The 25,754-nt window shown below is 33.2% G+C and overlaps 2 protein-coding genes across 2 annotated transcripts; both read right to left on the bottom strand.

Annotated features, from left to right (window-relative positions):
* Positions 1-1,380: 1,380 nt before the first annotated feature.
* Positions 1,381-2,822, bottom strand: LOC11424035 (protein DETOXIFICATION 53). The gene has a single exon (XM_024781770.2). The coding sequence runs from the start codon at positions 2,817-2,819 to the stop codon at positions 1,410-1,412; it is 1,410 nt and encodes a 469-aa protein (XP_024637538.2). The 5' UTR covers positions 2,820-2,822; the 3' UTR covers positions 1,381-1,409.
* Positions 2,823-9,727: 6,905 nt separating this feature from the next.
* LOC120579871 (heterogeneous nuclear ribonucleoprotein A0-like) lies at positions 9,728-13,358 on the bottom strand. The gene is made up of 4 exons (XM_039832604.1): positions 13,302-13,358; positions 12,578-12,766; positions 12,014-12,524; positions 9,728-9,810 (listed from the first exon to the last, which is right to left on the bottom strand). Exons 1-4 carry the CDS (start codon positions 13,356-13,358, stop codon positions 9,728-9,730), a joined length of 840 nt encoding a protein of 279 aa, XP_039688538.1.
* Between the last annotated feature and the right edge of the window lie 12,396 nt (positions 13,359-25,754).

Here is a 25,754-nt window from a genome sequence, read left to right on the forward strand (position 1 = left end):
TAATTATGAATGTAATAGAAAAAGAAAACCTGGTCACTTGAAAATGACAAGAAATGAAGAAGGACCTAATAACTTATGAAGTTCCAAACCATATCTCATGGCAAGCCATTATGATGATATACTTAATCCATTGCCTACATATGAGGAATTATAAGAGAAACCCAATGTGGTTATTAAACTAATTGCTTTTCAAAAGAAAACTATATATATTTTAGATTTAGAAAACCAGTTTTCCATTTTAAAAAAAGATTTGAGCAAATCCTTAAAGATTTCTTATAAAAAAAATCCCAAACTACTAGATGTTCTAATGTTTCTTTCAAATGCGAAATTTTGCAAGTTTAGTAGAAGAAAATTAAATTTTGAAAAATACAGTAGCAAAATGTTTTAAAGAAAAAATTGGGTTTTTCTTTGAATGGAAAAACTTTCAAAACTTTTTTTAATAAATCTGGCAAACTTAATATACCTTTGTTTACATGCTTCTGTTGTAATATATCTTTCAAAACTATGTTGCAAGAGGATAAATCATGTAGTTACTAGGGACAAATTCCCAACACTAAACATCGTGGGGATTAGAAAATGAGGATCAATGAGCAATCCTTTTTAATCTTTACCTCTATTTTGTCAATTTTGTATCTCTTACCATAGATTGAGGACAAATGAATAACATTCCAAACAAAAAAAAAAATCATTCAACATGGAATTAGTAGTATTCAACATAAACCTTAGAAACTTAAAAGATCTATCTGAAACAAACAAGAAATTTAAAGGACCGGAGGATGTATTTGACCTATTAATATAATCAAACTTAAATGAATCCTCTAACCAACTTAATGTTACTCCATAACAAACTAATACTAATTCCAATTCCATCAACACTTGAACAATATTGATAAAGCTTGATTGTGAACGAGTTGTTCACAATGCCGCTAGCTTTTCCTTTGCACACAATAGTGAATATGTATCATGGAAAAAAATTAATCACCAGCAAGTTTACAAATTGAATTGCCTATTACAAATAATGAATGAACAATGAATAAAATTACTCAAAAAGGAAAATAACTTACACTCAAAAAGACTACCATCACTAAACAAAAATTGCTAAACTCTTCAAAATTATAAAAATCTCATTGATTAAAAAGCAAACTCTTCAAAATTAACACTTTATCATAGGGGGTATTCCATGAATTTCACTGAAAATATAATGGAATTGAGTATTCTTTCATATCAATGAAATTTGAACAAAATCCACCTATTAATAAAGTGTAATTTGAAAGGGAAAAAAATGCTTCTAATAGCATTATAAGCCTTGTAGAATGTTTGGAACCGCGGCTACAAAAAGTTGTAACTTCCGCAATTACATGCATTGGAATGCAATTTTGCAACTTTCAAACGCAGATCTAAACATTCACTTAAAGAGAATCAAGCAATACACTTTCCTCATCGATTACGCTTTCTTGCTCCGTTGATGTTTTAGCCAACTCCAATGCCCTTCTAGTTTGTTGCTCCCAATCAGTTTGAATCAATGTATACACCATCATACAAAAACAAGAAACTTGTGCTGCCAACATTCCACACCACAAACCAACCAATTCAAATTTGTACACAAATGAAGCGAAAATTGAAACCGGTAACCCAATTAAATAAAATGCACACAAATTAATCCTAGCACCAACATAAGGACGTGCGGTGCCAGCTAAAATCCCACACGATACCGTTTGTGCCCAATTGCTAATTTCACATAACCCTAAAATCGGAAGTACTTTTCTTATCATATCAATAATTTGTACCTCGTTGGTAAATAATTTCCCCCAATTTTTCCTCACTAAAATCGATCCAATAAAAGCCGAAACTCCAAGTAAAAATGCGACCAAAATTCCAATTATAGCTGTTCCTTGTGCTCGAGAGGCCTGTCCTGACCCTAACGAATGACCGATTCTTGTTGTCAAAGATGCACTAAGTGAATATGGAAAGATATACAGAAAACCAAGTGTTTGAATAAGTATCCCCATTGTAGAAACCGAAGTTTGAGGGTTACTTAATAAACCACAAAGAAATAGCATTATTTCATACCACCACCATTCTAAACAAACTGAAAGGCAACTAGGAATTGCAAGGCTAAGCAATGGTTTCCAACCATGAAAAATTGAGTCAAATATATTAACACCTTGCCATGGCTTAAGTGGTTTATTTGAGAAAACAATATAAACCAACAATCCTAATGTTATGTTTATTGAATTCATTCCGGTGGCTAATGCAATACCCTTTACACCTAATTTTAAGTATGTAGCTAGGAAATAATTTATTGGTAGGTGTAATAGTGCTGCAATTGATGCAATCATAGTAATTGGTGTTGTTAAGCCTTGAGTTCTTAAGAAAGTTCTTAATGGATTGAGAAAAGATTGAGCTAATAGTTCAGGAATTGAGTAGAGCATGTAAATTTGTGCAACTTTTGTGACACTAGGGTCTTGACCTAGTAATTGAAGGAGTGGTTCCATGTTTAGCCATAAAAGCGAAATTGGAATTGAAACTAGTAGGAGGAGAGAGAGTGTTCTGAAAAGTGTTTGGTTTAGAACTGACCATCTTTTTGCTCCATATGCTTGACAACAAAGTGGATCCATTCCCATTGTTAGGCCTTTGAGAATGGAATTTCCGGTGATGTTGGCGAAACCAAGCGCTAGGCAACCGCCAGCTAGCTCTGCTTTTCCTTGTCGACCAAGGAAAAGCATTGAGATAATTGACCGAGAATACATCATTAGGCCTGTCATTGTTATGGGACACGCAATCTTTGAGAGCGATCGCAGCTCTTCTTTCACCTGCATGCAAATTATTTGAATTGTCATTTCATATATTTAAACAAAAAGTATTGTAATTTTACTAATTACTATTGTGTTGTTCATCAAAAAGATATTAAATCCTTAAAAAAAAAACTAATTACTTCAGAAGTACACTTATTTAACTTTTATATATAAACACTTAAAAAGTTTTTTTTTTTTTTTTTTAGGGAAACACTTAGAAAGTTATAACCATTTTTTTAGGGAAGAAAGTGTGTGCGTATTATGAAAAACTAACCCATGCCAAACTTTCAAGTAAAACTGCTGGCAAAAGGTCCATGAAATGAGCAATTCTAATGGAGAATACGTACTATACATTAACTAAATAATAAAAAATTACACATGTATCTAATCATCATATCTTACTATATTCTCAGTTTGAGATCACTTTCTAAACATCTCTATAAATATTATCGACATTCTATGTGTTGTAATATGACTCAAAATTTGTTGGATGAAATATATTGTTACTAAAAATATAAATGATTTGTTTCAAACATATTTTGTGCTAAAAATATATTTATGAACAATAAATATATTTTTGTGCATGAAGGAAGATTTGATGCAAATATATTTTGTGCTGAAGGAGAAAAAAAAAAAAAGTATCTTCAGCGTGATATCTGTTCAAGTTATATTTCTCTATAAATATAGACCTTGTATCAGATGAAACCTTGAGATAGTAGAGAGCTGAAAACAAGGGTTTAGAAGCCAAAACAAAAACTAGGGTTTGTAGAGTTTGTTCTTGGCAACAAACACTAAGGTTGGGTTTGATTCACCTTGGGAAACCCTATTAGGATTGAGTCTTTTGGTCACGGGAAGAGATTGAGACTTTGGGTAGAATTAAGTTTGAAGACTAATTCTTGTAACCTTTTGATATCTCTTTGTAAAGTTACTCATCATCATTATAGTGGAACGGAGAGCTGCTCTCTCCCCCCAGACTAAGTCAGTATTGGACCGAACTGGGTAAACAAATTTCGTGTGTTCTCTCTTTCTTTCTCTCGTTGTTTTCTACTTTTGCTTGTGATTTTATAACTGTTCCCACTTTATTTTGGTTTCTTGATTATTTTTTCTCCACACATCAAGTATTTTATTGATGTGATTTTTCAACGAATTCACAACACTATGATTTATTTTTAGATTGTTAATGTAGAATTAATGAAGTATTTTTTTTGGTTAAGTTCCCTAGAGTAGAGGTACTATTTTATGATGAATGTAGGCCACTAAATGTAAACATCCTTCTCAAATAGAATTCAAACCTTAACTCGTCACATTATAGGAATATAATAAGATGTTTTCTTTTTTAAGAAAATAACAAGATAACGTAGCTAAGAGGAAGAAAGAGACACAATAAGTGAAAATGAATAAAAGGAAATAATAATAATAATAATAATAATAATAATAATAATAATAATAATAATAATAATGTACCGTAAAAGTTGCTCCCAAATCTCACTTCTCTCATAATATTATTAGTAGCATCCTAGACAATTAGAGTTTAGACTAGCTAGGATATGGTTCTACATTTTTTTTTTAAGGGAAGATGATCCATGTCATGACGTCATCATAAATTTATAGTAGGAAAAAAAGGGGGTCATATAAAACAACAATCATTTGAATCTAAAACTTAATGTTAAAGAAATGATGGATGCTTTAAAAGCATAGTATTGAACAACATAATCATAGTCATAATTTATTTATTTAAAGACAAAAATAAAATATTCAATAATTATGGACAAACCCTATGAAGGACAAGACATGTTTTTTTTTTTCTTTCAAAAAAATAAAACAAGACATGGTTTATGATGATGAACTGTATTAAACACACGCACGCGCATAATATATTGTAAAAAAAATAGTAGTATTATAATAGTAATATATAGTAGTATTAATTAAATAATATGGAATAGTACACTGCTGACTCATTCACAACAATGAAGATGGAAACCCAAAATCTGATTCATGGGCATGTCTTCCATTTGTGTTTTTTTGTGTTTACAATTTTCTATTGAAGTTCATTTGTATTAGCTCATCGTACAACAGAAAAGATTAATTATTTAATTAAGGTTGTAGATCCAATTCATGACAAAGTACTTAAGGATATGAATTTGTGATTTGAAAGAGTATGTGATCAAAATAAGTAGTTTTAGTTTACTTAAGGCTTAGTAATTTTAATCTTTACAAAAAAATATCTGCTTACTTTTTGGAGTACGACGATAATCTAATGATCATAAATCTTCTTAATGCCTGAGCGTGTGTGGCATACATAACCGACTGCAACAATATGAGATTATATATATATATATATATATATATATATATATATATATATATATATATATATTTTGTGTGTTAACCCTCCGGCACATAAGATAAGGGGTCTCTAGTAATTCAGAATCGGTTTGACCAAAAATCAAACTCTAGTTTTTTTTTCAAATGATTCGTCATTTGGTGAAACTCATTAACCACTTGAAAGCAATCACTTAGTTATAAGAGATTATATTTTTCTTACTCTTGTCGGTGTAAAATAAATAGAGTTTTCATGTAGAAAGTAAAATGAGTCAACCAAAACGACATTTATAGCTAAACGCGGGGCCGTAAATCCCTTAATATCAACGCCAACCAAAAGAGATAATTGAGTTGGAGAACTCTAGTAATAAACAATATCGACATTCAAGAATCTGAAGTTTGTCAAGACATTAACATACTGATTGGCTTCACAGTAAGAGTCTCACTATCTCCCACTCCAACTCAAGCAATCAACGAATCTTCACAACCAAGGCTTCCACTCTCGTTGTTAGAAAGGACACTAGAAACCACTAGAAAATCCACATTCACATACTTCAAACACTCCCTAAAGCTCTGCTATATAGGCGCTACACATATCAACACCTTTAGCAAAGCCATCCAACCATTCACCATCACTTCCACGGTTAACACCACCACAACCGGGTAACCCATTACCTCTATAAGAATTATCCGTATTCAACTTAACCCATCCCGGTAAAGGAGGCTTCCTACCTATTTGAACAATTTCACGAGGTGACGCCATACCATGGCCTTTTTTTTTTTAAGCCAAGTATTACTCATGCTTTTTTGGTACATTATTACTCATGCTTGTTAAGACTGATGTCGGTTGGTTAAAAAAATTATATTAAACCTACAATATTTTTCACATAAATATCATTATCATTTTGCTATAAATGTATATGTTCTTCTAGTCACCTTACAAACATTAATTATGGAAACCCTTAAATTCATTATGTGCCCCTTATGTTGTTGAAGTGCAGTGGTTAGTACTGGGACATAGTTTAGGTGTGTGGGTTGGACATGGATCCCATGACACCTATATTCTGTTTTTGTTATATGTGTATGTGTCAACAAAAAAAGTTAGTTCATTATATGATATTATGTTAGGTTTTCAAAATGTTCTTAAACCCAACAAACAAGTTTAGAAAACATGAGAAAAAATTTGCTCAGTCCACATAACAAAAACACGAACAGACAGACAGATAGACAGACAGATAGATAGATAGAGATTACTAACCTCGGATACTGAAATGGTAGGAAGAAGAGTACTAAGATGAAGATATATACGTTGAAGAAGACCAGTGCCACAATTGCAAGCTCTTTCACTACCTTCTGTATTTCGCATTCTTTCTTCATGGCAATTCTCAACCTTTGATATCACTACCTCACCATTTATATTTCCTCGAGATTCAGCACCATTGCACATGCTTCTCCCAAACCTTTTGTAAAACAAGATAGAAAAAATAAACCTTAAAAAGTACAACACAACACAATAATTTCATAGATATGAAATTTATATTGCATGTCAACATTATAAAAGCCACTATAAGAATGCAAGGAAAACAACGGCAAAACATTGATCCTTCCCCATCCCCCCAAAAGACCAAAGAATAATTAAAATGTCTTAAAAGTGATGAAATGTAAAGTAAGTTAAAAAAAATTATCAACTTGGTTTTGAAATGATTGAATGGTTAAACTAAGGAGTTTTCATATAGCCAATGAAACATCGTAAACAAAAGCTTATAACCTAATTAAATAAAATAATAATTATAAACCTATGCATAGTATCTTAAGAAAAAATGTGTACGGACACTGCAGGATGTCGTTAAGCTTTCCAAGTCTCGTTGATTGTTTATAGAACAAGTGTAACTGCAAAAGAATATATGAAGTTTTGGGACTCAAAAACAGTTGTGGAACAAAATCATTTTTTTTTATTAACTTTCTACTTATCCCAATATCAAAGTTCATTGAATTAAAATTTTAATTAGTATAATTGACAATGTAAAAAGAACTTTCCCCAAAATAAAAAAATGTAAAAAGAATTTACATGGTGTTCCAGTCACATAATTAATTATTTGAATATTCGTGAATATATATTATGAAATAAAATCACAACTTATCATGAAAGTGTTGTGATTGAATATTTTCTTATATTATGTAAATAATATTATGCAATTTTAGGATAAAACCACTACAAAATATGCAATTTCGCCAGAGGTGAGACATCATGGGAGCGGAAGGGTTCCACTAAGGGTGAGATATAACGTGGGGGAGGGGAGGATATGGGTCATGGGAGGATGATCGAGGACATGCCAAGTTTCAGAGTTTCTCGCGGCAAGGGGGAGAATCAATAGTCATCAAAGGGTTGAAGACTTCAACATGGTTCAGAGGTTAGGGTTTTGTGGTTACGGGGTCAAGGAATGGGCGCTCATGGGTACATTCGCAAAAGACTAGTCGACTGTGGTTTGCCTTTAGTAGCGATCGTAGTGGTAATTGGATCACACCATCTAGAAAAGTTTTATTAACGTGGAATTTAGTCATGCATGGCTAAACAAATATGATTCAATCATCATATTCACGATGCATGGCGAAATCATGATCAAAGAGAGACTGGCGTCGCTTCCTTATATTTCACCAATGTTCCAAAGCAATTTTTGTATGTTGAATTAAGGAAAGGGTTTGATGTGTGTGGTATATTGTTCGATGTGTACTTGTCTCAAAAATAGAAATGTCCGCGTATAGGTTTTTGTGCTTGTTCATTATAGTCATGTTCAAGATGAAAAGAAATGTGTCGTGGAGAAGGGGAGGGGGTGGTGAAGAAGAGGGATTATGTGAGGGAGATAGGGGAGAGAGGAATAAAGATAAAAGGGTTGATATCGCCTTGGATAAGAAAGAGGAGCAAGGATGTGCCAAAGAGGATACATGCTCAATCTTACCTCCTACAAACACTAGTGTTAATATGTGTTAGGACCTTAGAGTTTGAATTGGATACATGCTCAATCTTACCCCCTGACCCTCCCTCACCCTCAACCGACACCTTCCTCATCCCCTTCCCCATCCTTGCCAACACCCTAAATATGTTATTGTTCCCACTAAACTGAACACCAATTGCTTCACCTATACTCCTCACATCCTCCCTCACCACCTTCTCACTCCCACACATGACCACCCAATGCTTTTAATCATTATTAACCGAGCTTGAAGAAGAAGCTTCTTGAGATAAATCTTTAGAGATCATCATCATCGCCTTTTTCAGCTGAACTGAGCCTTGATACTTAAATGCATTTTTCTACAAAATATGCATAACTGTTGTCCGATCTTTATTAGGGAGCCTTGCCACTTTTATTAAATTATGAACTGAATGACGCAACACCCCATCCACTTTCATGCACTTCTGATGATTAATGTCTGCCTTAGAAATATGTTCCTTCGATCGCACCACCTTTTTTTTTTTTTTTTTTTTTATATTTTTACGAGTTCAAGAAACAACCTCGACTTCACTATGATGTTGATCACTTAACCACTTCAAGCTCCACATACTAGATACAATTGAACGAGCCGCCTGTGGAGGGCAAGAAGTTGTGCGAGTGTCGCAACCCACTTCTTAGAAACCAACCTAAAATTACGTGAGGCCACATGTGCATGACCATCACAATCTGAAGGGCGTACCACACCATCAACAACAGGAGCGTCACCTTGACATCGAACACTGTTAATAGGACTACCAGAAATGCACCCGACCGGCTGTTCTACACGCTAGAAAGAGATAGCCAGATATGGTTCAGTTGCCGAGTTGACACTCCCATAGGTTTTTTCCGCCACCGGAATGCTTTCAACCTCACAATTCACAACTTCTATTTCAACCGACATCGCCATATCCTCCTTAGGCACACCAGTACCCTCCACATCCACTAACTCATTCACAATTTTGTCAACCAAAAAATATGCATTATTACTGTGTTTTGGGTCCACCCTCAAGTCTTCGTGATCTGACTGCGAAGAATGAGACCATCCCCATCTTCCATGAGACACGCGTCTTCACCAATATTAAAACCCCATTCCTCGATAATCTTCACCTCCACCAACTGACCATCTATCAAAAGCGACTATGTACAATTAACAATTTCCAAAGAGGATGTCGCTATCAAAACCCGGGCAAAATCAAATCTTTCTTTTTCCATTGAACAAGGATCAGAACTTAGAAACCGACCACAATCAAGAACACAAAGTTTGAAGAAGCTCTCATTCAATGCATGTAACGGAATGCCATACAACCTCAACCCTGCACCCCTTTGAAACAGAACCACCTTCTTGTCCCAATGCACAATATTAGTGAAAAAATGAGCAAAAAAATCCCGAGCTTCAGTAATAATAGTGGAAACATCTGCATCAGATAAACTATGGATAAATACCATGTCTGCTCCCAATGGAATTATGTTAATGTCCTCAAAACACGCATCATCAATTCTATTTCGGACAATCGGGATAGCCTCACCATTAATTACCGTAGCCATAAAACCTTTTCGAGCCCACTGTAAATCCTCCTCTCGGGACCGATACATTGACACCAATTTTTGGATTGAAGGTTGTCACCGTACATGAATTTGTCCCCCAACCAAATTCCCCTTGTCTTTCTTCCCACCACCAACCTCCTTCCCATTTCTGTAACGCCCTATTTTAATATTTATTTATTTTATTGAGTTAAGATGTCTTTTTATAATTTAGTCGATTTATTTTGATGAGTGATATTTTGTTATGTTATATATTAGTATTTATTAGTATAATATATATGTTATTTGGTATAGAAATATAAATGTTATCTAGTGTAGAAATATATATGTTATTTAGTGGAGAAATATAATTAAAATAGAATTATGTGGCTTTGGGGGCAGATTTGAAATTAAGAGAAAATAAGTAGGTTAAGGATTTATATAAAAGGGGAGAGTTAGAATTAGAAAATAAGGATTACGTGAAACCTGTTTTTGGAGAAAAAGGGAGAAAACCAAGAAAAGAGAAGAGTCATAGGAGAGAAAGTGGTAGAGTCCTTCGTCGATCAATCTAAGCTAAGGGTGGGACTAACTTTCCATAATTCTAAGTTGTATAATTCTGAAAATTGGATTTGACATGATGTAGGTTGTAGTTTTGGGAATTTGGGAAATTAGGGTTAGAAGTTGTAATTGGTTGATTAGATGATAGAAACCTGTTGAATTAATGAAGAAACAGTGTTCAGACCTTATATTATTCATAGTACAATGATTAGAACCAGTTTTGGGGTTTAGTTGATGAAAATTGAGATTTTCGCTTGAAAAGTCGGTGTCTAAACGTTTTTGCAAGTAAGGGATTATGTGAGGTTTGGGAAAATGATTCTTAGGATTGTTGAGACTTGAAATAGCTGTAGATTATGATATAGTCAAGTGTCAGGAGAGTGGAGGCGAAAACGGCATCAAAATCTGATTAACGGTTTGAATTTTACGCGCGAAATGGTGAAAATCGCACTTTTTGAGAAGCAGATTTCTGGACCTGATGCTGTCAAAACGTGTCACGAATTTGCAAGAGTGGCACGATTTTGTTGGCCGAAAGTTCAATGGTTCTGGGCATAAAAATGTGGCACGATTTTTGTGAAACAGATCCTTCATATTTCACTATTTTTCACCCCTTTCCGCTTTGAACTGGGTTTTGGTGTAAACATGAAAGTTTTAGATAATTTTGTTAGCTTTTCAATGACTTTGGTTTGACTTGAAAATTCCAAACCTCAAAACTAGAAGTACTATGAGTTCAATTAAGGTGTTTAAGAGTATTTAACCTATGTTGTGAGTTTATCTTGGGATAGGAATGGAAGTTGTTATTAAGTTATAGACTTACAGAGAGCCTGAATCAAATGATTAATGATTGTTGGTTAGTTTAAGATATTTATATAATGTGTTGAAAATGTATGATATAGAAATTATTATTGTTTATATCAGTCAAGTTGTTATTATTGATGTTTCTATGTTGCAAGATGTTTATGTTGTTGTTTCTGCTGTTGTTGAACCATTATTGTCATTAAGTTACAAGTGTTGGTCTAAGTTACAAAGTTGTAAGATGTTTTTCCAAAGTATTGGAGTCATATAAGTTGTTGATGGTGTCCAAGTTGTAAGTTGTTGAGTCCATGCATACTCATTTGAAGTTGAGGGCTTGATGCCCTGTGAGCTTTTGCTCTTACGTTGAGGGCTTGATGCGATGATGTTTATGATGTGATGATTATGTTGTTATATGATGATGTTTATGATTTGATTATTATGTGATATATGATGATGTATATAATGTGATGAATATGAAGTTAATGATGATTAGAAGTTGATTGAGCTATTAATGAAGTACTATATGAGGAATTATTATTATTAATTTATGAGGTTTAAGTTGTTATATGCATTTGATGAATTAAATGCTTATTATTATTGAATGTAAAATCTCACCCCTTCTGCTTGGAAATGTTGCCCTCACAATTGGCTAACTTGCAGGTAACCAAGAATAGTTGCGGTCGTGAGTGGATTCTCTCATGTGTGTCTTAGGTGCTCTGATACGTAACTGGATGAGAATTTTATTGTTGCTTTATGTTCCTTACGTATTATTTTGTGAAGTTTTATGAATATGTTGTTGGAATAATTTTATGAGATTTTACCTTGAGGCCTTTGTGTCAAGGTTGTTTTAAACGTTGAAATAATTTCCGCTGCAATAAGATTTAATTTGATGATTGAGATAATTAGTAATTTTACTATATTCAGATTTGAAAGAAGTGTAGCATCCTGTTTTTACTTGTTTACTCTGATTTATGCAAAAAAATTCAAGTTGAAAAAACGGGGTGTTACAATTTCCCTCCCATTCTTGAACCGCACCCGCACCTCCCCAACCCTCACCACCCCCATCGCTCCCACTCTCTCCTCCACCATATCCACCTCCGCCCCCCTTCACCTTTCCCACTATCACACTTTTTTCACCCTCACCCCCTCTCGTTCTCCCATCCTGCACCACCCCCATGCTCACTATTTTTTCTCCCTCGCCAACCACCTTCTTCCCATCTTGCACTACACCCTCAGTCACTCTTTTTTCTCCCTCACCGACGACCTTCTTCCCATCACCCACACCCTTCACAAGAACCCCCTTTTCCTCTACACAATCTCTGGCTCCCTCACCCACCTTCTCCACCTCCTTCGCAGCCGCCCTATCAAACCTAGCAACCCCTTCCTTCACTCTAAAATTATCAAAGCAAACATAATTCACTGCTTTCAACAATTTACTAACATCACGAACATTAGAACACCTCACAAAACCATAGAGCTCCCCATTAACATTACGCCTACTAGGAACAACCACCTCTTCCAGCATACCACATACCTCAAAACCTTTCTGTAAATAAAAATTTGATAGTTTGAGGGAAAATTGGTAAAATAAAAAGTTACAAACCGTCGAAATTGAGGATCGTCAGGAAGCTCCTTATTGGTGTTAATGGCCGCATGCACATAAGGCTTACGGCTGCCATCTAGGTGCATGCGCATGCCCTTCTCCCCATGACTATTTCCTTCCTCCCGACGCCGCAAACCATCATCACGCCTCCTAACCTCAACCTGATTCCACTCCTCCTCCGAGTACTCATCAAAAAGGTCAAAAAATCTATCTTGGTACCAGTAATCTACATCGCTGCCATATAACCCGTCCCGCAAACCATCTTCCTCTCAATCTCTGAACCGCTTGTCCTCCCACTGCCGAACCTGACCCCGATCACCCTATCACAATGCTTTCCTCCTTCGTGGTCTCACATCAAGCCAATTATCCCCATCCCCCCATTTGGTGGCACTCAGCTTAGACCTCTCCTCCGGAAAAATGGAGCGCCATCATGACCGCTCACGGTGAAACCACGGTCGGATACCTCTCTCATTCTCTCTGTCACTCGCTCTCATTCTCTCGTGAAAAACCAAATTAAAGAAGGTTTTTAAAATCGACTTCAAAAGTTTATCATTTTTAATATCTTTTTATTTAATTCTTTCATTTGTATACCTTTTACAACATATAAGGACACGGAAATCGATTATATAGTTTTTCTTTATTATAAATTAATATAAAAGGAAGTACAAAAACTTCTATGTTTTTATATTGTGAAACTTAAACTTTTCAATGTTGAAGAACCTTTTGGTCTTCATCAATTATTAACAAGACTTTGTCATCTTTCCACCTTGAAGCCATAATACATGTGGAACTTTTAAATCAAATTTAAAAATAGTTCGGTAGGAGACATAAAAGTTGATTTATTAGATATATCACTTCCATTTTTTATTTTATTTTATTGACAAATATCACTCAAATTTTAATTAGTTGGAACTTGCAATGGCTTTAGTTGAGTGATTCTCGAAGCCCATTCCTTTAAGTTATTGGCTCTAAGAATTCATCATGAATTCATAAAGTTGACAAAAATATCAATTAAATCATATATTTTTATTATTATTAATTTAATCTTGATATTAGTCTCACGAAATGATAGCGAACGACGTAGCACAATTTCTTTGCTCACTCACCTTTGTTTTCATTCAAAGAACTGATTGATTTTTTTTCTTCCTTCAAGTGATTTGAAACTCTGAACTTGTCGTGATTTTTGCGAGTAAGTTTCTTCACTACGATAACAAATATTCGAAATACTATTTTTTAGAATAAACTACTTAAAATTAAACGAGTACCATCCCCTAAACAAAAAAATAATAATTAACTAGTTCATAAGGATTACTGTAAATGTCAAGGATTGATTATGTATCTCAGCTTTGTAAATGGAAAGAATTTAACTCCCATCTTTAGAGCTGACAATGAACCGAACCAACTCAAAAATAGTTCAAGATTCGATTCAGTAATTAATTCGTTGAAATTGGTACATGAACCAAATGAGCCGAACTTATATATATATATATATATATATATATATATATATATATATATATATATATATATATATATATATATATAATTGAACTAAAAAAGAGTTCCTTATTCTATATCTTATTTATCCATTCCACATTTGCATGGGTGAATTCACAAAAATAAAAAGAAAAGACTGCATGAGTGAGCGTAGCTATCGAGTCGAACCGAGATTTTTGATTCGAGCTTTCGAATCGAACCGAGTTTTTTTGGAGTTTGAATAGAATCGAGTTAAGTTTTTTTTTCTCTTTTTTATTCGAGTTATTGAGTTGAACCGAGTTTTTCTTGAGTTTGAAATCGAGTCGAGTTCGAGCTAAAAAAAAAGTTCGTGACAAACTCGAGTCGAGTTTCGAACCGATTTAATTTTTATCGAGTCGAGCTCAGATAAGTTTGACTCGATGCGACTTATTTTCAGCCCTACCCACCTTAAACCTCTTTTATACTAGAATTGTCCCGCTATTGAAGAGAGTCTTGAGTCTCTCTACAAGAAGGCTTCCATTTCTTTTGACAAATAATATAGAAATTCTCAACTCATTGAGACAACCTAGAAACTCACATAATCGTATTATCCAGAAATTTGTTTATAACCAATAGTTCATAATACTTTTATAAAATTATTACATTTATTTGTTGTTTTTGTTGAAATATGTGAAACAAACAACACTTATTTTGAAACTAGCATGCTTGATGAAACCAAAATTATTAAATGAAATTCATCTCTTTATAATATGAGCCAAATATAAGAGAAAATATAGAAATGAGTTTTGGTCGTCATCAAATTTATTTTTTCTTTATTTATTTATTTAGACTTAATAAATTAACACCAAATCAAGTCGTTAATTTTAAGTGGTTAATGAATTTTATATGATAAAAAACTGTTTAGAAAAATCTAAATTTATATCTTAACAGAAAAAATTATTATAAAATATTATTTATTTTTGTCGACTGAACTTCATATTACTAGAGTTTCTTTTTCCTTTTAGATGCGGGAGTTATCCTTGGATCTAAAAGATTGACAACAAGAAAGACTAATTATCCATATGTCAATAGTGCTTTTGGTTCCATATACTTGAGTACATGCAAATTAATAAATATATATTATTTTCTCTCTTTACTAAATAATTGAATTTTATGGACTTCATTCAATGGATAACTTAGAACTTTGTCAAATTAGGTAGAGACATCAAGAAATTATGCCACAACTTCAGCTAGCAGAGGGTATATTATTCATAAACTTATATTTCGTCCAATAAGTAATTGATGATCTTAAACTATGTCTGTGACTTCATAATTATCATGTAACCCTAGATCCCCTCGTGTACATTTTATTGGTTGAATTATTATTGAACCATAAAACTGAGTGGGTAACCCATAATGAGTTCAAGCACGTTTACAATCTAAAAACAAGAACTTTTTTCATACAAGTCATATCAAGAACTTCACATATAATTGGGAACCGCTAGCAATAGATAAATAATTAATAGAGACAAGCATAATTATTAGAGAAGTATAGTGTAGACCACATATTTATTTATAGTGTAGACAAGCATAATTATACCCGACTCAAACAATATAAAACTAGCTTATAAGTTTTGTCAAAAAATAAAATAAAAAAATAAAAACTAGCTTATAAGTAACCACCTTATTTATAAACTTTTGTTCACAACTTATCTTATCACATCAAAAACTCTTAACACCTTAACATCTATGATGGGAAATCTGAAGCGTTGTTCAAGTGGTCTGTTAATGGTGACTTGATAACAGATGACTGAATATATTTTGGATATACTAAAATATTTTGCAAGAATTTTGGTTGAATCTAACTTAACTGTTACAAAATAAAATTTTAAAGTGATGATTGTCCTCACTTGTAAATTTATATTGAGCTCTTATCTTATCTAATATAAGCTTCTTAAAGTGTTTTCTATTTGAAACACCATTGATTCTAAATGTGGGGTCCTTCTCAATTGGAATTCAAATCTTTATTCTTTTCTATTCTAAAACTACTATTCATTTCTTTATATTTTCATCATTTTTTTATATATGTGAAATGATCAAAAGTAATATTCATTGCAAAACGGAAGGATCAATGACTAATGTATAATTTTCATTTCATATATTATTTTAAAATTTTATTATTTTGAGGACTAAATTACTTAACTCTTAAATTAAACTCAAGAGACTAATTAACAAAGGATTAATCCAATGATAAAAGATGTGAATCCTATTTTAAAAAAATAAATATGTGAATCCTTTAAACAAGTTTTCAGGATTAATCCACTTTATGTGGTTTATAAATTCTCCGACGATGATTAGTTATAGCTAGTTATCAATGGTGGAAATTTCATACCTAAATAAAAATAAATAGAATATTCCCTACAGTTCTATTTATAAGAGAAATTTACGTTAACAAAATTTAATGTATCTGACTCAATTTTTTAACCAAATACATAAATTTTTGTTGACCCAAATTTTTTTAAGGATTGGCACCAAAATATTAGAACCCTTGGTATGAGTCGGTACAGACGAAGCTTTTAGCACCGTTGTCATAATTATTATAAAATCTAGTGGGAGTACTTTTTTTTTAAATGTCATAATTATGCATGCATTTATAAGAGTGGTGTTCTTCTTGTGTAACTACTGCTGACTCAGAATGTGAGACCACAAAATCCTTTTACTAGTTTAATCACAAACCAGATGCTAATAAGTCTTCTTATGTGTACTTTCTCCAATGGCCTCTTAGCCGTACGTATAAGTTTGCATGCGTATAGCTGAGAATTAGCATTTTTGTTGGGACCAGAAATAAAATTGGACAGCAATTACCTTGACTGTTTAAGATACCAAAGGACTTCTTTCACCCAATACTCTATTGATATACTTTTAGGTGAGTTCTGTTAACACAAATAATACGACGTTAACATTTGAACAGAGAGAAGAGAAAACCCATGGAGGCTAGGGTTTCATTAACATAATAAACAAAACTAATATGCATAGTCTTAAAATAAGAATATATACTAGAGAATATAAAAGTCTAAAATACCTTTACTAATAAATAATAACAATATTATCTAACATCTCCTCTCAAACTCACGATGAATTAACAGACAGCATCGAGAGTTTGTCAACTAAAAAACGAAAACGTTTTATTGAGTGCATCTTTGTGAACAAATCAGCAATATGCAAAGATGAAGAGGTAAACGGTAGAGTAATTGTTCCATGCTAAAGATGATGTCGAGTAAGATGATAGTCGATCTCAATGTGCTTGGTGCGTTCATGGAACACTGAGTTATGAGCAATTTGAATAGCACTCTTGTTATCACAGTACATCGGAGTTGGTTTAGAAAGATAGATACCCATATCAGACAAGAGCCAACGCAACCAAATAATTTCAGTGGTAGTGCATGCCATAGCACGATACTCAGCTTCTGTAGAGGAGCGAGAGACAATGTCTTGTTTATTACTTTTCCAAGAGATAAGAGAGTCTCCAAGAAAGATATAAAATCCTGTGGTGGACTTACAATTTGTAGGATCACCAGCCCAATCCGCATCAGAATAAGAACACAACTCCAATGAAGGCGGTGAGGGAAAGAGAAGACTCTGAAATTGAGTTCCCCTAAGATAACGAAGAATACGAAGAACTGCTACCCAGTGAACTGTAGTGAGAGAGACAACAAATTGACTAACACCATGAACAACATAAGCAATATCAGGTCTAGTAATCGTAAGAAACACCAGGCTGCCAACCAAAGTACGGTACAAAGTGGGATCAAATAAAGGAACACTATCAGACTGAGATTATTTCACATTCAACTCAAGAGGAGTATCTGCTACTTTAGTATCCGAAAGACGAGCTTGTTCAAAAATATTAGCGATGTACTTAGACTGAGAGAGAAGATAACCTTTAGGAGAGAGGCAAATTCAATCCCCAAGAAGTATCGAATAGTACCTAAGTCCTTCATCTCAAACTGTTTGGCTAACTGTACTTTCAAATCATCAATTCCATCAACATCATAACCTGTAATAATCATATCATCAACATATAATGAGAGTAAAATACAACCATGTGAACTGTTCCTAACAAACAATGCAGAATCGTGATCACTACAACGGAAACCAAGAGATGTAATCACAGTGGTAAACTTCTCAAACCAAGCTCGCGGAGCTTGTTTCAGACTGTATAAAACCTTCTTTAACTTACACACTTCCCCTTGATTATGAGAAACACCTTGTGGAGGTACATATAAACTTCTTAAAGATTACCATTTAGGAAAGCATTTTTAACATCCATTTGAGAAATAAGCCACTAACGAGCAGATGCAACAACAATAAGAATACGAATAGTAGTCATCTTGGCCACAGGAGCAAAAGTTTCTTCATAATCTAAACCATATTGTTGAGAATATCCTTTAGCCACAAGACGAGCTTTGTAACGCTCAACAGACCCATCAAACTTGGTTTTAATTTTGTATACCCAATGAGACCCAATAGCACGTTTTCCGGGTGGAAGAGGTACTAAGTCCCAAGTGTCTGTCTTGTGTAAAGCACCAAGCTCCTCTACCATAGCCTTCTGCCAAGGAGGATTAAGAATAGCTTCCTTATAGGAAGATGGCTCATACAAACTATGAATAGAGGTTAGAAAAGAAGCAAAAGAAGAAGAATAAATGGAATAAAAAAATTCAGGCAATTGAGTAGACTTACGATCACGAGAAAGATAATGAGGAGGAGGTGGAGGTAGTGTAGGACATACAATCGTAGGAGGTTGTGGGATAGCCATGGGGACAAAAGGGAAATTTGTGTCTGAAGTAGCCATAGTATCATCCCTATAGTTCTCAACATTACAATCAATGCAAATACCATCATTAAGACTAAAATGATCAATATTAATTAATTCAGACATGATAGGGGTATGAGAATCAGAGGAAAGAGAGTAAAATGGTATGTGCTCAAGAAACACAACATGGCGAGAAACATACAATTTCTTACTTGAAGGATCATAACAACGATAATCCTTTTGACCCTCCCCATAACCAAGAAAAACACAAATTGTTGAACGAGGAGACAATTTATTACGTTATACTTAAGGAAGAAGAACAAAACAAGTAGAACCAAATACCTTCATGGAAGTATAATCAGGAGTGGCACCATACAATTTTTCAAAGGGAGACAAACCTGAAGTGACGGATGATGGAATTCGAGTAATAGCATGAACGTTAGTGAGAATTGCTTTGCCCCAAATCTCACTTGGAACAGAAGCAGACAACAAAAGGGAACGAGCTGTTTCAACAATATGACGATGCTTCCTTTCAGCAATGTCATTTTGTTGGAGTATCTGTACAATAACTCTGGTGAATAGTACCATCATAAGTAAGTAACTCAGAGAACTGATTAGAAGTATATTCACCCCCTAAATCAGAACGGAAACACTTTAATTATAACATCATTATGTTGGGTTTTAACCATAGCACGAAACATAAGATAAATGCCAAAAAACTCAGAACATTTTTTCATAAGATAAACCCAACAATAACGAGAATAATCATCCATGAAAGAGCCATGATAGAGGAACTACAATCAATTGAGAAAAATTAAACCTGGGAACTTATTAAATTTCCATACAAGAAAAAGAAGATTGATGTGGAATGGGTATTCAATTGAAGTTGAACCCTGATGGACAAGTTTCTAAGCATAAGAAAGGCTAGTTGCTAGAGGTTTTCTGCAAAAGCATGGCATTGATTACAATGTGGTGTTTTCTCCAGTAGCTAGAATTGAAACTGTGAGATTAGTAGTTGATATTGCTTGCTTGAATGAGTGGTCACTCTACCATTTGGATGTTAAGTCAACATTTCTAAATGGTCCACTAGAAGAGTTAGTGTTTGTGTCATAACCTCCATGTTTTGAGATTGCAGGCAAAGAAAGTATGGTGTACAAACTCCATAAAGCTCAATATGGATTAAATCAAGCCTTTATAGCATGGAACAAGAGAATTAATCAGTTTTTAATTCATATAGGCTTCAAGAAGTGCTTAGTTGAGTTTTGTGTATTTGTTCAAATTCATAGTGGTGAAGAAACTATCATAATCTATCTATATGTTGATGATCTACTCATAACTGGTAGCTTAACTTCAGAGATTAAGAAAGTGAAAGACAAAATGAAGTCTGAGTTTGAAATGACTGCTCTTGGTGACCTTTCATTTTTCTTAGAAAACAACTTATTGGAATAAGCACTTCTGTTGCGTAATAGAACATAATTTCATTTTTCTTAGGAATGGAATTTGCAAAATTGAAGAAATGAATGGTAATGCATCAGTAAAAGTACATTCGTAGTTAGCAAATTTATGCATGATCCATGGAAATCTCATTTGATAGCTGCTAAGAGAATCCTTAGATACATCAAGGGTAATATGGAATTTGGTTTGCTAATCCCTAATGGAAGTAAAAGTGAATTGAATGAGTTTATAGGTTACTCTGACAGTGATTGGTGTGGAGATTTGACTGACAGAAGAAGCACCTCAGGCTATGTTTTCAAGTTCAATGATTCTTCCATATCCTGGTACACCAAGAAGCAACTAGTTACTGTACTCTCATCCTATGAAGTTGAGTATATTGTAGGAACATTTTCTACTTGTCAAACTTTGTGGTTAGATTCAGTGATGAAAGAGCTTAAATGTGAAATTGTGAAGCCTCTAACCCTCATAATTGACAACAAATCTACCATAAGTCTTGCTAAGAATCCCATCTCACATGGTAGAAGCAAGCACATAGAGACTAAATTCCATTTTATTAGGGAGCAGATGACTAATGGAATGAATGAGGTGCAATATTGTCCCACTGAGTTGCAACTTGCAGATGGTTTTACTAAGGCAGTAAAACTTGACAAATTTGAATTTTTGAGGAAGAAACTTGGTGTTTTTTCAATGTTCAACAATTCAAATTAAGGGGGAGTGTTAAGAAATAATTCATAACTGTCACGTAGACAAGTTAGTTGAGAATTTGTTACAAAACTAGTTAGTTATGGAGTTAGCTTGTTCTACAAGAAAGTGTTAGTTTTGCCTATATAACGGCTTTGTAATGTGTACATTCACTACTTAATGAGATTCACATTGTAAGCATATTTTCGCCATTCTTTACTCATTCAGTTTTATAGTTTTGTTTCTTAGTGTCATCTTGCTTAGAAAACAACTTATTGAAATAAGCACTTCTCTTGCGCAATAAAACATAGTTTATGTTCTAACATTTTAGACCCATCTCATGATACAAAAAATTCTGCGAGTAAAAGTAAGGTTACAATAATTGAAATTAAGCTATTGTTTTTTTATAGTAGAGAAATTAAACTATATTTATATTAGTTTACAAATGAATGGTGCATAAAATTGATTTGGTCTTCGTGGAATTGATTTTTTTTTTTAACCAGGCATGCATCCTCCTCGTGTAATTACGAAGCTAACCCCTCGAGCTTTGTGAGACTCAAATGGATGAAAAATTCTTTCTAAAAGATTTAACGTTATTGCATGCTCAAAGTTATATTCAAATCTAGGACTTCGGTTAAACTAGAAAAGACCCGAATCATCTGATCTAAGCGCTTTTGGGTTGGTGGAATTGATTTTGATGGAAACAATAATTCATAATTCTTAACTTGTAAAATCAATAATAGATATTAAACCAACAAAAATTTCTCTGTTTTTTTTCGGTTTGCACAAAATTCTCTTTATTTACACATCAAAAGTGATTCCAGGTTATACTTTTGATAACTTATTTTACAATTCATTGTGTGTTTGTCCAACTTTGTTCTTTATACCCTTTTGAGCAATTAACTTACCCGAAGCAAACTTTGTGCTCGTGGGATATATATTTGTAGTTCTTTGTTCATCAGAAAGGTGTGGTGAACACGTTCAAAAGGTAGAAGTTCTTGCAAAAGATTCATCACGGTTAGTTTAATTACTCTTCTATAATATTATTTTCTTGCACAATGTCTAAAAGGAGGATATGTTATAATAGATGGCATCTAGTACTTTACATTATCTCCTCATCACTTAGAAAATTCAAACACATATAATATCTTTTATGTAGTCCGAATAAGTACAATTTCTGTCTCTCATAAACCTTTTTTCACATGTCCGAGGAATGATTACATGGTTAGGTTTATTGAAAATAACATGGTTATACAATTTGTTTATTTTTTAATATTTGTTGAGAAAACATTTTTTATTTGAAAAGACATATATGTTGAGAAAAGGGAATTTACATAATGAGTATATGGGATATTCCTTGTAACATTTCACGTTGACGACGATGGAGAGTGGTTCCTGACATCTTTTAGACAAACCGAAACCACATCAAAATGAGACGGATCATGAGACCGTGCAAGCATGAGACAAGATGGTTGAAGAAAAACTTATAAGAATTTTGGTACTACCTATCCTAATAAAATGCATCTTCTTTTTTTTATAGCCCATTCCGTAAGAAAAACTGAGTTAAACTTGTTTGATTTTAAGCAATTTTAAGATGGATGACCTTCAGAGAAGTTTCTCAGAAAGCGTGTAAATGAAGACAAAACACATTGAAAAAACATGTGTTGGTTCATAGGATCATGCAACAATACTTAAAAGTCGTATGGGATATTACAAGTAGTATCAGAGTAGACCTCTCCTAGTATGATGTGGTTCGGAGAAGAACCAAGCGAAAGTTTGTGGGCATGTAACGCCCGAGGCTGACGATGGCACAAAGCGGTTGTTGAACAATCTCTAAAAGGTTTTGATGGTAAAAATGTATGAAAGAACAATTGAATACTCTAATTTGTGTTTAAGTGTGCACTACCATAAAATTAAATTAAGACTTCAAAGTCAGTTTTTGGTTCTGATACATCATGCTTCGAACGCAATAAAAGTATGTTGGTACTCAAGTGAAGTTAAGAATACTTTTGAAGACTTGGAAGATGATCTGAAGAAAGATAAACATAAATTCAGAGCTCTAATTAGAAGGTTCATTTACCCTTGAAGACTCTAATGAAAGCAAATTCCGCAGGAAACATGTTCTCATGGACACGTCAACAGTCAACACTCTAAAGAAACTCTGACTAGTTTTGTCTTCTTCTGAAGGAACGTCGCTTTCAAGATCTGGTCCTACTATTTGTATTCTTCTGACTACGCGCAAAAACAAACAAAGAACTTCAATGACAAATAGAATGTAATATATCATTCCCAATGAAGCAAAGGGTCCCTCTAGTACTATTCAACGACATTATTCATTTGAGGCAAAGTTTCAAAACTGATCAAAACTTCTTAAGGTCGAATTTGATGCGATGTCACTCTTAAAATAACGACTCTCTCATTTCTCTCCTAGTAAAGAACATAAGTAGTTTGAAGAACATAAGAGACAACACATTTTAGTGTCAAAACTCTATCAAATTCAAAAGTGCACAAACACTTAGAATATTTTTACAAATTTGATATCTTAGAATTTCTTAGTGTTAGAAGTTCCTTAAACTTTAAGTTTAGTTTACCACTATATGAGTACACAATGTAAAATATTAAGCTTATTTGATGTAAACTCTGATTGTATAATTCCTCTTGTGTGAGACAAGGAAGTTTTAAACTTGTGTGTTTGAGCAGTTGTAATCTTGTGTGAATGAAAAATCCCTTGGAAGTGCAAGGGAACTGAACTAATCTCAGATTGTGGAGTTAACTAGGATAATTTGCTTCTGCTGTCTTCTCTCTCTGATTATCTTACTTGCTTTGTTTTGTTTAAACATTTAAAAGATTTTCAGAAAAAAATCAACACAATTCAACCTCTTTTTCTTGTATTTTTCTGACCTTTGATGATCGTCGCTGTACAACACGTGACACCAAAATATTTTTTAATATAAGGTCAAAACAATGATTTTTCGTAGTGTTCAATATTATTTCTATTCTTGTTGATCGTTCCTCATGTTATTCCTGTTTTAAGATTTACTTAATTTTTTAACTAATTAACTGAATAAAAATGATAAACCGAGAGGATTTAGCCGAAACCCTTAACGGTACAAAATTGATTTATAAATTAGTATAAAAACTTATATATATTATAATATCAATCCTCTTTAAATATATGAAACTTATCATACTCAAAAGGCAACTAATCCCATGAACACAGCTCTGCCAGACAACCACTGACAGGCTACCCTCATATCGTTTTTTTTTTTTTTTATCTATGTATAAATTCCCTTATTATTTTATTTAAGTTTGTTTATGTCCTCCAAGTGGATCACATAGGAGAAAAAAGTAAGGTCATTTTGAATAGTATATTATCTTCAGGGGTCATAGAGATGATAATTGAGGTGGGGAGTGTCAAGACACATAATTCTGTGTCAAGAGATTACACAACAACACCTGTCGATGTCAATTTGGGTAGCAAATTAATGGTAAATGATCATAACAATATTTTTGTTTTCTAAGACTTCTTTTTATTTTTATATTATAATTTACTGTTATTCGAAAAATGTTTTAATCTTCTTTAAAAAAAAAAACTGTTTTAATGTAGTTAAACTCTCGCAATCCTATTCCTGTGAACTTAGCTCATTTGGTAAGGGATAATGCATTATAAATACAGGGATCGGAGTTCGAATCCCAGACACTCTACTATTTCAGCTTTAAGGTAATTTTCTCCAGCCGCTAGACTACTTAACAAAAAAAAAAGGGTTAATGGTGTTTTACCCCTGTAATATAGGTCATTTTTTGTTTTCCCCTGTAAAATATTTTTTTTGATTTACCCCCTGTAATTTTATTTTTTTTGGAATACCCCCCTAATAGGTCATAAAAAAACGAAAAATTCTGCAAAAAAAAAAATAAAGTCGTTTTTTTATGACCTATTAAGGCTATTCCAAAAAAAAAAAAATTTTACAGGGGGTAAATCAAAAAATTATTTTACAGGAAGGAAAATAAAAAATAACCTATATTACAAGGGGATAAAGCACCATTAATCCAAAAAAAAAACTCTCACAATCCTCAATATACTCATTTTCCGTATATCCTTAAAATTTCTTAGAACTCTGAATTTATGTTGTTTTATTTGAAAGAGAATTCTGAATTTATGTTAGCTTGGATATATTATAATTTATTAAATTTATTTTGTCTATGTTGTGCATTTTTGAATATTTATCTTTTCACTTAATTAAGGCTATTCAATCATTAATTGAGGTATATACTAACAATACAATTATGATAAATTAGATTTTTGGGTTTTAAATAACAAAAATTATAAAAAATAAATTAGGTAAGTTCTGTCTCAAGTTGTAACACCCCAATTTTTAATATTATTTATTGGTATTAATTATATATAATATTAATATTATTATTGGTTAAAAATAATAGGATGGAGAATGAGATAATGAGATAATAGAGGTAGGGGTGTGAATTAGAAGTAATCAAATAAGTGGGGAAAAGGAAATAAAATTATGATGAGTGGAGAAAGAAAAATAACAGTATGACAAATAGCCCAATTCCCTAGTATAAATAGAAATAGAAAATCTGAATAAACGCTTTTTGCTGAACCAGAGAAAAGAAGAGAAGAGAGGAGGAAACCCTAGCTAAGGAGAAGAGAGCCAAACACCGCATTTTTGAGACTTTGAGGTAAGGGGGAGAATCCTTTCATCATACCGCATCATATTACATCATTAACATCTTATTCATTAATTAACACCAAA

Source organism: Medicago truncatula, chromosome 4 (assembly GCF_003473485.1).
Source record: "Medicago truncatula cultivar Jemalong A17 chromosome 4, MtrunA17r5.0-ANR, whole genome shotgun sequence".
NCBI classification, from domain to species: domain Eukaryota; kingdom Viridiplantae; phylum Streptophyta; class Magnoliopsida; order Fabales; family Fabaceae; genus Medicago; species Medicago truncatula.